Source organism: Taurulus bubalis (genome assembly GCF_910589615.1).
Source record: "Taurulus bubalis genome assembly, chromosome: 17".
NCBI classification, from domain to species: domain Eukaryota; kingdom Metazoa; phylum Chordata; class Actinopteri; order Perciformes; family Cottidae; genus Taurulus; species Taurulus bubalis.
Genome location: NC_136605.1, coordinates 13647682 through 13660143, shown reverse-complemented (window position 1 = coordinate 13660143; position 12462 = coordinate 13647682). Strand labels below are relative to the sequence as shown.

At 40.5% G+C, this 12462-nt stretch overlaps 1 protein-coding gene across 1 annotated transcript in view; it reads right to left on the bottom strand.

The window, feature by feature from the left end:
* The window catches only part of crebbpb (CREB binding lysine acetyltransferase b), a 37364-nt gene that overhangs the window by 17048 nt on the left and 7854 nt on the right, over nucleotides 1-12462 (bottom strand). Inside the window, exons 2-4 of the mRNA XM_079233621.1 lie at nucleotides 7963-8579; nucleotides 3317-3484; nucleotides 601-847 (exon numbers count right to left, since the gene is read on the bottom strand). Of these exons, the coding sequence (XP_079089747.1) occupies nucleotides 601-847; nucleotides 3317-3484; nucleotides 7963-8579 (1032 nt within the window). The remainder of the gene's footprint in view (nucleotides 1-600; nucleotides 848-3316; nucleotides 3485-7962; nucleotides 8580-12462) is intronic.

The following is a 12462-nucleotide window of genomic DNA, read 5'->3' as shown; positions in this document are numbered from 1 at the left end:
GTGACTCTATTCAAGCAATGAAACACAAAAAGCTTCGTGCTTTACCATGTCTGAAACAACCCTACTTAAGTGATTATGAAGCATAATTATTATCTTTTTAATAGAAGTTAAACCAAGTCAAGAATATTCATCTTTTTAATTAATCGTTTTAAATCATTAACGCCTCTTGTCTAATAAAGCAATTTGGTTGTTAACTCATAGTGGATGAACATTTCACCAAAGTAGCTGAACCAGTCGTCAGCCATATCGAGATCAATAAACAATTTGACTAAGGACAAGAGCTGAAGGCAACTGGCCCTTTTGGCAGCTTGGGTGAACTCAAAAGTCATCAACACCTTTTGCTGAGTTGTTCCTGTGGTGTTTAAAGCTACTGGCATTGTGCCCAAATCACAGGCTTTGATTAGGGTGGCTCACAGCAGTTAACTCATCTGTATATTAAATCATAACTCGGTCAATATCTTGATCAGATTATCACAGTGATTAATAGACAAAAGATATATGCTCAGATGGATTTTCAAACGGCACATTCAAACAGAAGTCAGCTAGAAATGTAATATTTGGATTTAAGATATATTTTTTCATCATATTTATTTCACTCACCCTGGCAGGACTTGCCGGCCTGGCAGTGGGTCATGTGGTTGAGGACGTTCTTCATGGTGCGGCAATGGGGCAGAGTGCAGGCCCTCACCTCCCCGTTGGCCTGCTCCCGCCGCTGGCACTTGTGTGCGTGGAGCAACAGGACCAGCTGCTGCTGAATGAGTTTGCGCTTCTCGGGGTCAGCCGTTGGGACCGCTGACCCGCCACCAGACCCGGGGACCATGCCCACCGACGCTACCTGCTGCTGCATCTGGGACTGGTTGCCATACAAACACAGGTTAGGTACCGATCAGAATATCAGACTTTCCTCATTTTAGACTTCCGGGTTGAAAGTAAAAACTAAACAAAAAGAGAGAATGAATTGGAGAATACTTTGATGTACGGGAGGGGCTTAGCGATGTGGGATAAAAATTAAAAATAACGGAATGAAAATGAAGACACCAGAGAAGAAAAAGGAGAAAAGATGGGAAGTTAAAATGTACAAACTAAAGATGAAAAAGAAGAGTGAAACCACTAAGAACAAAGGGGAACTAGTAAACAAGGAACATCTATAAAATATTAATATTAACTTTCTCAAAATTGAGGGACTGGCATTTCCTGTCTTTATTAGACCCATTTCCTGTCCTTCAAACATATTTGCATAGCTCCAGGCTGTTTACCTTTAAAGACTCTCACTCTGTGTATGGGCAAAGAGTGCTGGAGTTTAGGCCTGACTGAGGTCTAAACTCAGGGATAGTATTAAAGATGCACCGATATGAATCTTCTTGGCAGATAAAAACATTTTAAAAGTCTGACCTGCCAATTAAGATGTTATTTCTAAGAACTATAATAATAATATTGTGCTTTGTTTGGGGTGAAAAGAGTTTGCAAATGACACAGACACATTATGCACAATTTATAATTCTAGTCATTGTGAACTTTAGCATGGCTCATTAGCACATTAGCATGTTACAAGTACGCAACATCCCGCTGATGACGCTTCCCAGTCAGCTTGATCTCTTTGAAACAAATCTCGTAGTGTAATACTGCGTTCTAGGGCTGAAACAACGAATCGATAAAATCGATAAAAATCGATTATCAAAAGTGTTGGCAACGAATTTCATTATCGATTCGTTGTGTCGCGCGATTATTACGCCGAGCAATAAGTCGCGGAGAAGAAAAAAAAAAGCGGAGCAGAGCAACTGGCCGGCCAGCGTTTCTGAGATTTGAGTGAGACACGAGAAAAGCTGAGGTTGTGTTGTTCTCAAAAATAGAAGATCTTTGACAAGTCGAGTCTTGGCCAATCAGCGTCTTCATGTTCCTCAAACTTGTTTTTAATGGAAGCTAGTCAGCTTGCTATCGCGTTAGCTAACGTGTTTGGGTTGTGTATTGTCGTTAAAGTTACGTTATGTTCCGTTACAGTTCAGTCTTGCTCGTTAACGTTAAACCGGCACACCGGCGGATCTGGCTGCAGATTTTTTAAAATTTTTTACTCAAAGTAGAATGAAGCAAATCACGTAGTTGGGCTTAGCCAACAACGTGATGAAGTTTAAGGAAGAGGCCGCTCTATATGGAGCAGTACAGCTTCCCTCTGTCCCAGTATTTCATACATATTGATAACGCAGGGTATGTAAATGCAGCCTCTGGAGGGATCAATTACAGTAAAAAGGGCTCACATTTGGCAGATGTAAAGCATAGATGTGTATGTTTTTAGTGTTGGTCCATTTTGTTGTTTTAATTAACAGCTCAAGGATGTTCAAGGAGCAACCTGTTTGTGCACTTTCTGAAGATGTTTTGCACTGTCACTTCTGTTTTTGAATAAAGGGTTGGAAATGAACGCTTTTTTGATAAAAACATTTTTTTATCCGATTCATCGATTAATCGAAAAAATAATCAACCGATTAATCGATTATTAAAATAATCGTTAGTTGCAGCCCTACTGCGTTCACACCAAACAAAGTCAAAGGGGGCGTGGCTTATTTCCGTTGCTTATCTCCGTGAAAAGAGCCATCATTTTCGCTATTGACCAGGGAAGAAATAACCATTATTTCTGCGTTATACTTGTTGTGTAAGTCCCAAAAACGTCGGAACATCAAACGCCCTCGTGTTTGGGTTCATAACACCATCCGTAGCCACACACAGCTCCGTGAATTTCACCGACTCCAGGAACTGCGACTGGCTTAACTCAACGTCACGCAAATTTTTTGGCAAAAAAGATTTCAACTCGCGCGAATTTGTAAAAATCTGTTCGCGCCCACGTCATTCGCAAAAATTCGCCTGTGCATTGACTTTGCATGTAATTTACTCGCCCGTCAAATTTGCACCGCGTTTGGTGTGAAAAGGAACAGCAAGTGAATACTGTGCAGAAACCTGCAATACCCAAACTCGACATCCAGTCAGAAACTTGAAGATTATGTCTGAAAACCCCTTAGTTATAAAAGGTAATTTTGACAGATAATCTGTTCAGAACAGCCTCGAATCTGAAACACCCAGCAACCGAGGAATGGACCCAATTTTCCTCGGTTGTGGGTCCATTAGTTCAAAACAGGACATACACTGTATAAGTGTGTATTTTTATAGCAGAAGTATGTTTACAGCATCAATGCCCCTATGAACATCTATGCTTTTGCTCTACATCTTCCCCTCGGCGACAGGTCCAACACATTGATATTGTGGATACAGATACATAATTCCATAAAACGAGACGGGGACAGATATAAGATTCAGAAGGGACACTCACCAGATTTGGCACACTTCCAGCTCCCTTTAGCTCAGTAGGGAATTGGGGCAGGTTGTTGGAAAGGGCGGTCTTGTTCTGGAGTTGTTGGGCGTTGACCCCCGCTGCCCCCATCTGCTGCACCCCGGCCTGACCATACTGTTGACCAAATGGACCTCCTGACATCCCCATCTTCAGTAGACAATCAGGACAGAGGGAGGTCAGACAATTTGCACATCATCACAGTAGATATCTTGTACATGAACTCTGCTTGAATGCAGAAATTCCATCGAAATTAATGAGGGGGGCCAAATATTATCAAGTGGTATTGTCGGACATAAAACTGTGGAAGCATTGAAATGCATTTAGGAAAGGGATTTGGGTGTTTAATTTGATTATAAATGGGCTCCAATTTGTGGCAATTCTCATACAATGTCAAGGAATTTGTGGATGTCTTTACTATTGGACCCTGAGGAGGTTACATAGACTGGTCTTGGTGGAAGCAACTGAACTACACATACGGTCGAGAGGATGTTTTTAAAAGTCTTAAACCGTACGGAGGATCAATGTAATTTTTATATACATTATATTTCTACAAAGCCACATTATTGATTTATTGAACTGCTGGTATTTTTTGTTCCTGGGAGAGGGAGCAATAGGGAAGAATACAACACATTTGTACACCGATCGTTTTCCATGCTGCAAAAAAAGTCATCAAAACACAAAACCGTAAGGCTAAAACTGCTTAAGGTCTCTTGAAAAAAATTAATTACTAAAAATAAAATTAATTTTCATATCTACGAAAATCTTTAGAAAATACATTTTTATTTATTAATAAGCCTAGAAAAGGTCATATTTGGCTTCCTTTTCAGGCCCTCGGAAGAAATCTATTTCAGTGGCCTTAGCGTGCATCTGTCTGCTGCTTGCCTCTTTCTTTCTTTCTTTCTTTCTTTCTGCACGGTGGCCATAAGCAGCAGCCTGCTTTGCTTCGCGGAGGTTTCCCGACTGCCGGCAGTGCTCAGGCAGATCGAGCAAGCCCAGCCCAGCAGAGAGAGAGAGAAAGAGAGAGAGAAGGGAGGGGACATGAGCGAAAGATCAGCTTGCTCAACAGCTGAGCAGAGCACTGCACTGCCGCCTGCCCCTCCCCCCTCACAGGCTCCGCTGCACAGAAACACACAGATGCTGGCCTGCTGCCTCCCTCCGATTCACACATGAGCACGGCCTCATCCTCCTCTCACACGGGTTCTCCCACTCGATGGGCCGCACTTACGACAGGACTGTCACAAGGGAAGAGGACAGCACTGTCGGCCTCTAGTTTCCCCCCTCTTTTTAGCATGTCCTTTTCTGTTTCTTCCTCTAACCTTCCTCCCCCACCCCAACAAAAACACTTAGACCGGCTCTTCTAAAGATGATTTACTGCTCCATTATCAAAAGGCCAAAGGCCCAGAGTGAGACGTCATATGCCAGGTAAAGAGGGGGAAGAAAAAGGAGTTTGTGGGGGTGAATACTAGCACATGAAGACTTAAATGGTGGAAAAGAATGCAAAGCGAAAACAATGAGCATCTGAAACCAGAAAAGACTCGGGTTACTATTCACCTGTACATCATTTCTATCTGCTGACTAGGAGTATGAACTCGGGATGCAGTGATTACTCAATGCAACTTTAATTTATGCTATAATTTTGCCACCTTTTTCTAAGTGTATGCACTTTAAAGAGTAAGGGGACAAATGCCATATGTGTAGAGGCTTTTTGGTAGCCTTAAGCTGGCCAGGGATCTAAAAGGACATTGCATTGCTGCAAAAATTGGGAATGTGACATACCAAGATCAAGTGGAGTATCCAGGATGTCTGTAAAAATGACGGCTTAACGATTGTTTGCATTGTAATAGAATGCAATCTTCAAATTGCCAACGATTATATAAAAAAATAAATAATGTTTTAGTTAATGCTACACATGTTAACCAACCAATTTACAATTGTTTGTATTACATTTGAATGTGTTTATAGCACAAACTGTTGACCCCATTTGCAGGACCAAAATAAATATTATACAATGAACAATAAATCATTTCATTTTAAAATCTGAATAAAATCTTTCCATCCAAAAGGCTCTTAAACAAACAGAAACCATCACCGAACTGTGAAATCTGTATTCTTCCTGCGGCTATAGTCAAGAACTTACCGTTCCATCCCTTGCACAAGTCTAGTACTTATATTGGCCAATAAGTAGAAGCAAGAAAAGAAATTATGAAACCACTAATAACAAGAATCTGTGATCTGCAAGACAACATCGCCTAAGCTCGCCAATATAACTGCCATACCTGCAAATATCTCTTGATTGTTCCAGTCTCGTCCCATTTTCTCTTATACCTTTTGGATGTTAAGAATAAACCGTTTGACCGTTAACTGACAAAGATACATTTGACTGATTACAAAATTAAATAAATATTCCACCATTCTTTTTAAGTAATCTTTTTAAAAACTCAGAGTGGATTGGCACCAAGATGAGAATAGCCAGTCTACCTTAAAAATCAGCCCACCTTAAGTGATCCCCGGCAAAGCTGTTGCTAACTTTGGAGCTAACCCCGTTCACTTCAAGACATGGGAACCTAACTTTGGTCTTGAGGAGCTGAAGCATTTAATTCACCGACATATAGCCCAAACTGGACATACACTGCACCGCTAAGTTCACATCTATAACGTTACTGCAAACTTCATGCTCAGCGTCCGCCACATACACGGTGGAAACTCTGACAGCTGACACCTTGGTAGCTAAACTAGGAGACGTATTGGGAAAGCGGCTGCACGTGTCCACGACAATGCATTCCACATTGTGGCCGATAACTCTCGCAGGCTGGTGAACCGGAGAGAGTTACCCGTTTTGCGCATACACTGAAGCTACATTGAATGATCGATTTAACCCGTTTGTGCATTGTATTATCGTTGCAGCTGTGCGGCTCGTTAGGCAATACAGAGAACTAGATTAGCATCCTATTTGAAATGCAGCGCATTTACAGAAGTAAAACTGAAATGGGCAATTTGTCCGATGTATGAAGAGCTGTTAAGAAAAAAAAGGTAATTAAAACAACCACATAGAAGACAATTATAGAGAGAATATTGTAACGGATCAGATTTTTTTTTAAATATTTGTCGTATAATTGGTCACATTAAAAGAAAGGACATATATGTTAATGCAGTATTGTATAGAATACAATACACAGGCACACATCTAACAACTCGTTTTTGAGCCATATATAAAATCACAACACTGTGGTACATGTAGGCAGGGCCTAAGCTCTATACGTCTGTATAGGAGAGGAGGGGCTTGTTTTATGTGGCAAGGTCTGTTGAAATACTAGGGTGCTGGTTTAACTTTGGTTTCCTGTCCAACCACAAAGCCCCGAGAATCTTAGTCACAGGGAAACCTTTTCTTAAATCGAGCACTTCATAGTAAGACTTCATAATAAAGCCCATCATGTTAAGTATTTTTCATTCACAAACGATAATAACAAAGATTAACTGTGTAGTACTACCTTCACTCATATGCAGTTATTGTTGCATTTGTATCGTTTGTTCTCAGATGTGTGAGGCATAGGAATGAGGTAATAACCACATCTGGTATCAAAACTATCTGGTGGGCCAAGTTAGACGCAACAAGACGGATGCACTTGACTACAGATTAAACCCCATAAACTGGGTGACCGCTTCCTAAGGACGACCCAGGTAGAAGAACAAATCAGTACAAAGGGAGGAGGGAGATAACTGAGGACAAGCAAGATATATGGCTTATGCTGCGTCCACACCAAAAGCATTGCAATCATATTATGAACCCAGACAAGAGGGTGTTTGATGTTTGTATCAAGTATAAAGCAGAACTAGTGGTTATTTCCATGGTGGATGGCAGAAATGTTAACTGTTTTTACGGAGATAAGCGACAGAGATAAGACACGCCCCCTTTCCGGCGCAAATGACGCAAATTAACCACATATAGTCGAGCAACTAAACTCACGCCAGAAAAGCGTTGCGAAAATTCGCTTCGCTTTTGTTCACACATCTCTCTTAAAATTTTGTTTTTGGCAAAAGACTTGACACAGCAATATACAATATATAAAGGGAATTATGACCCGTTTAACTTCCTAACACCAAACACCGTCTCTCAAAGTAATGCTGTAAGGGACCATAAAGTTGTACTGATAATCGTTATCCGCAAATATTTAGTAAAATATACAATCAGGACATTGGCATTTATGCTTTTCTAGTCGCCGATCTCTGATAATGTTACATTATAAACAACCAATCTGTGTTTAAATTGACAGATGGAGAGCTAGTAACGGTCTCTTATACACGTAATATATACGTATATGGTTATGGTGTTAGCTCCACTAACCGCCAACGAAAACAGAGGTTCGCTCGGTTAAATTGTGATGTGTTCACATGTAATCTCGTAAAATGTTTTTTTGAAAGGCTTGAATAAATCCAGTTGTTTGAAGGAGATATTTTCACAGCAACATACATAGAGATAGAGCTGTTTAATATCTGCATCAAAATTGTAAAAATCTGGACATGTGAAAATTAAATATGCAAATGTCACATGACTGTGCAGTTGTTAGATATGCATGTGTTTAACAGATGTGAGTGTGGGACCAATTAAGCTGAATTTGTAACCTCACCTTATTCATGTTTCCAGCTTGCTGAGCATTCAACGAGTTGTGTGCGCCCAACTGTGGCCCTCCTTGGGTGAGAGTCTCTGCCAGCACACTGCCTCCAACACCAGGTCCAGCACCCACTTGTGCCCCCTGCATTCCTTGGCCTTGGTACTGCATGCCGGGTCTTCCCCGGCCTGCTGGTCCCAGAGCCCCATTCATCACTTGTCCCGTCTGGCCCATGACCCCATGGCCCTGCCCACTGTTCAACATGGCCTGGTTGAAGCTCATGCCCCCATTGCCTTGTCCAGCCGTGTTACCTCCTTTCTGGCCTTGGGGAGACTGGTGATTGGGAGAACCCTGCCCAAGTGGACTTTTACCAAGCACAGCACCTAGCTGGCTTCCCACCATGCCTCCCTGTTGGGGACTGGCAGAGTTGAGAACACTTCCCAAGATGGAGGAGCTTCCTGGTCTCAGAAGCTCAGACAGCTGCTTGTGTTTGGCAGCTGCATCAGGGACGATGGAGTTGAGACCAGGTCCCCCTCCACCTGGACCGCCATTAGAGGACATTCCCATTCCCAGGTCTCCATTGGGGATGAGCTCATCTGGAAGGTCGTTTTCCAGGTCAAAGAGAGACACAAGATCTACGAAAGAGAGAGACAGGGGAAAAAAAATTAGCCTTCATCACAGACTCTTCCTCTTTAAAGCAATGACAGAAGCTGTAAACCACGAAGTGCAGAGGAACTCATGTATTTGTGTCATTCATTCATTAGAAGATATATTCAATCATCATTATAATCAGAGTAATCAACAATCAAAATAATCCCACGTAGGTCAAATTACCTATGTTTCTAAGGTTAAGTCCAACTGTAACATAGCATTGCCTTGTACCGGTCATAAAGGTTAGGAAAAAGGGACAAAGAACCAAGAATCAGATATAGGTAGAAAAATCTATTGACTAACAGTCAACCGCTGAACCCAACATTGTGATCGTGACTTAAAAGCAATTACATTTTCAATTCAAACACAACGTTAGATCACTTACAACTATAACATCTTTATAGAAGAACATGTTGGGTGTGAAAGAACTCTACATTTCCAAAAGCACCAATTGTTTCCAACAGTTAAGTGGTGTATCAAACCATATAAATCAACTAGGACAAAATGTTCTATTGATTTATCTATCAATAAAAATGATAAAATCTCCAAAAAAGAAAATGGACCATTTCATTTAAGTTCATTTTATTTTTACAAACGGTCGGCTATGTCATTGTATAATGCAGCGGAAGACGTGCTACACCTGAAATCTTAAATAAAAGACATTATTTTGTAATAAATAATAATAGAGATATACAGTATACTCCCCATATCCTTACAGTAAACTGTTAAATAAATAGATACATAGACAACACACCAGCTCTGTGTCTCTGCACACAGGTACATGTACGCAGATGAACCCTCGCTCAGAACACACAGGCAAAAGTCTGACACTGACACAGCGCACAAAGCTTCCACCACTCAGGTTACATTTGCAGGTGTGTTGGCCTCAACACAACTTTAACTCAGGTTAAACTCTGATGGTCCACCTTAAAAGTCATACCACCTTAAGTGAGCCTGCAGGCTCATTTGGCATATGACAATATAATACACTAAACCAGTGGTTCTCAAATGGGGGTAGGTGAAGGCACAACAAAAATAACTATTTATATTTAAAATTAGAATTCCTTCAAAAATCCTTAATAGTTATTCAATAAAATATAAGTTTAAGTTCATAAACTAACGTTTATATATTAAATCAGACACCGATTACATCTTTTTTTTCAACCAAAAATACCCCTACAAATATTTTACGGGTGGTACATCACTGAAAAAAGGTTGAGAACCACTGCACTAAACAGTACATGTGTAGTTCTGTAAGTATTTGTGCAACATTCAAAACTAAAATCACGTGCACATTTTGGAAACGAAGCACATAACTTGTAGAAATATGTCTTCGCATACATGGAAGAATGTACATGTACACTAAAAAAGCTCAGTCAAGGACAAAAGTGTGCTGTAACTGTGAACACTCTTGTGGCTGTAAAGAAAAAGCAAACACATTAATAGAAAATTAATGAGGGTTGCCGTTCAAGTCACACCTCTATGCTAAGGTCCTCCACGTGAGGGTGCGAGTGCCACACCCTCACACACGCCTCGCTCAGTGTCTGGGGCCACTTAATGTTGAACAGATATCCAACCCTCATCGATAAATTACAGTGCAATTAATGAGAGCTTGACTATTGCTGCCACATGCTTTAAATGGAGTGCCCCACCTTTAACCGCCCACGGTTAATGCAACAAGTCTCAGAGTAGCGCAAGAGACATGAACGGTGCACAGTTGAGAGCAAGCACCTGTGCCTTGCCCGAGAACTATTCAGTAACAAGATTGAAACCACACAAACAAGTTAAGGTGGCGATACAGCGGATCGAAAAAAGCTAGCTGAAGGAGAGAAAGAGCCTTGGGTATGGCTACTCTTTTCAAAAGGCTGAGAGTACCATTTGAATTAGCTTCTTATACAACAAGAGTGTGATGAGCATATCCAGCAGCAAGCAATCACATACCAAGACAACTGAAACATCCACTAACTACAGAATCCCAACACTTGAGTCACACTATTCTCACCTGAAGAGGACATGGCTGCTGCCAGTTGTAATTCACCCGAAGCTTTTCAACAGCGACATGGACATCTTCAATTAGACTCTTCAGTCTGACAAATAATAACAGGCTGTGCAGCAGGCTGTTGCAGCTTTTCCAGAGTCAGAGAGATAGGATGGAGATGGAGAGGTAAGATGCTCCGCCCATCTCTCCTCAAGCGAGAGGGAGCAAAGTTGCTACGCTATAATGGCAATACTGAAGGGACATATTAGATTTGTAATGAACCAGGCTAAACATGGGGAAGTAGTCAGTGTGCAGCCTTTAACATCCAACAGTACATGCTGGACGTTAAGCTGCAAAACAAAAACGGATCTGGAAAATCAAAAACAAACTAAGAGATAAGGTGGACTATGGCCAGTATGACAAAAAAAACTAACTCACTCTCAGATATAAAATTGTTAAGATAACAATCTAAAATAACAAACATATTATCTTAGGTAATATCAGGGTCTTTACTTAGAGAATAATGGCATCTTCCAGGGCTTTGACATGGAAATCATTTCCAAAGAAATGCACATTTAAGATACATTTAGCAATTTCACTTTTATTGCCTTTCAAAAGCTCAACATGTTGCAAACTCAAGAATTCATCGAGAGAAAATAGGGTTTTGAAACACAGTTAACTGCCTCAGCGTTGATCATTCATTTCAAGTCACATGAGTGGCTCTAAGGTTGGCAATGTCGGTCTGTCGGGCTAACACAATGGTCAAAACTTAAATTAAAGAAATGTATAGATTCCAAAGATATTTTAAATAATGTATGGTCCCCTGTGGATTGCCTGATTTTACTCAAAGGCCACCGCAAAGTTGACATTTATAGTTCAGAGAAGGGCAGGTTTTTCACCAGCAGCCACAGCGGCCATGTACGTTTTTGCCCTTCCGCCTGGCCTTGATGCCCTTTTGAAAATCGTATACCCTGCAGCCACAGTGGCAAAATATTCGGTGTCACGGTATTACACCATTATTATTGCTGTTTGTGTCAATAGTTACAATAATTAGTTACTTAAAGGGTTGAGAACCTAATATGTTGTATAACTGAAGCATGTTAGTTTACACATTAGCAGTACTAGCATGTCAAATGAACTATTACATTAAAAATATCAGAGCTTAAAAAAAGAAATGGCAATTGATTAACAGTTAACAACTGTCGATGCGCAACAATATATATAACATTTAGAGATCCCTGATCACTTTTTCCCCCCGCCGATACAAATTGCTGATCATTGAGGATCCATATTGGCAGATATAGATCGTCTTGTTGTTTGATATACAGCTGGTCTACAAGGCCACAGACTCTTTTTTCCCACGTCCCAAAAAATTATTTTAACCGCTCGAAAGTAAACCATAAAAATTGTATATAAATGTTTTTTTTTCCTTTTACTTAGTTATAGAAATCTACCGTGTTTTGTTTCCCTTCATAAAAACACACAATTCAAATAAGAAAAGTTTGTATTTTTATGGATTAAAACAAATCTTGTCAGTAGTTAATGATGCTTATAATTGTCTTAGAGCTAGTTCAAACAGGTCAAAATGTATCTCTAATATCCATGTGAACATAATATGGTAAAATATATCCACAGATCGACAATGGACCGTTACACTACTCCCGTCTGTGCCTTTAACTCGCACACACACACAGATTTATGTCTGTTTATGTCAATACCATAAATAAGCAAATTACAGGGTATGATATCTGTCAATTTTATTACAGCGGTATACCACGATACCCGTATACCATTACAACGCTACAAGTGACGCACTGCGCACATAACCAGTTGTAGGTTTGACTCCGAACCAGGTGTGAACCACTGGAAAACTGAGTAGTTTATGACGG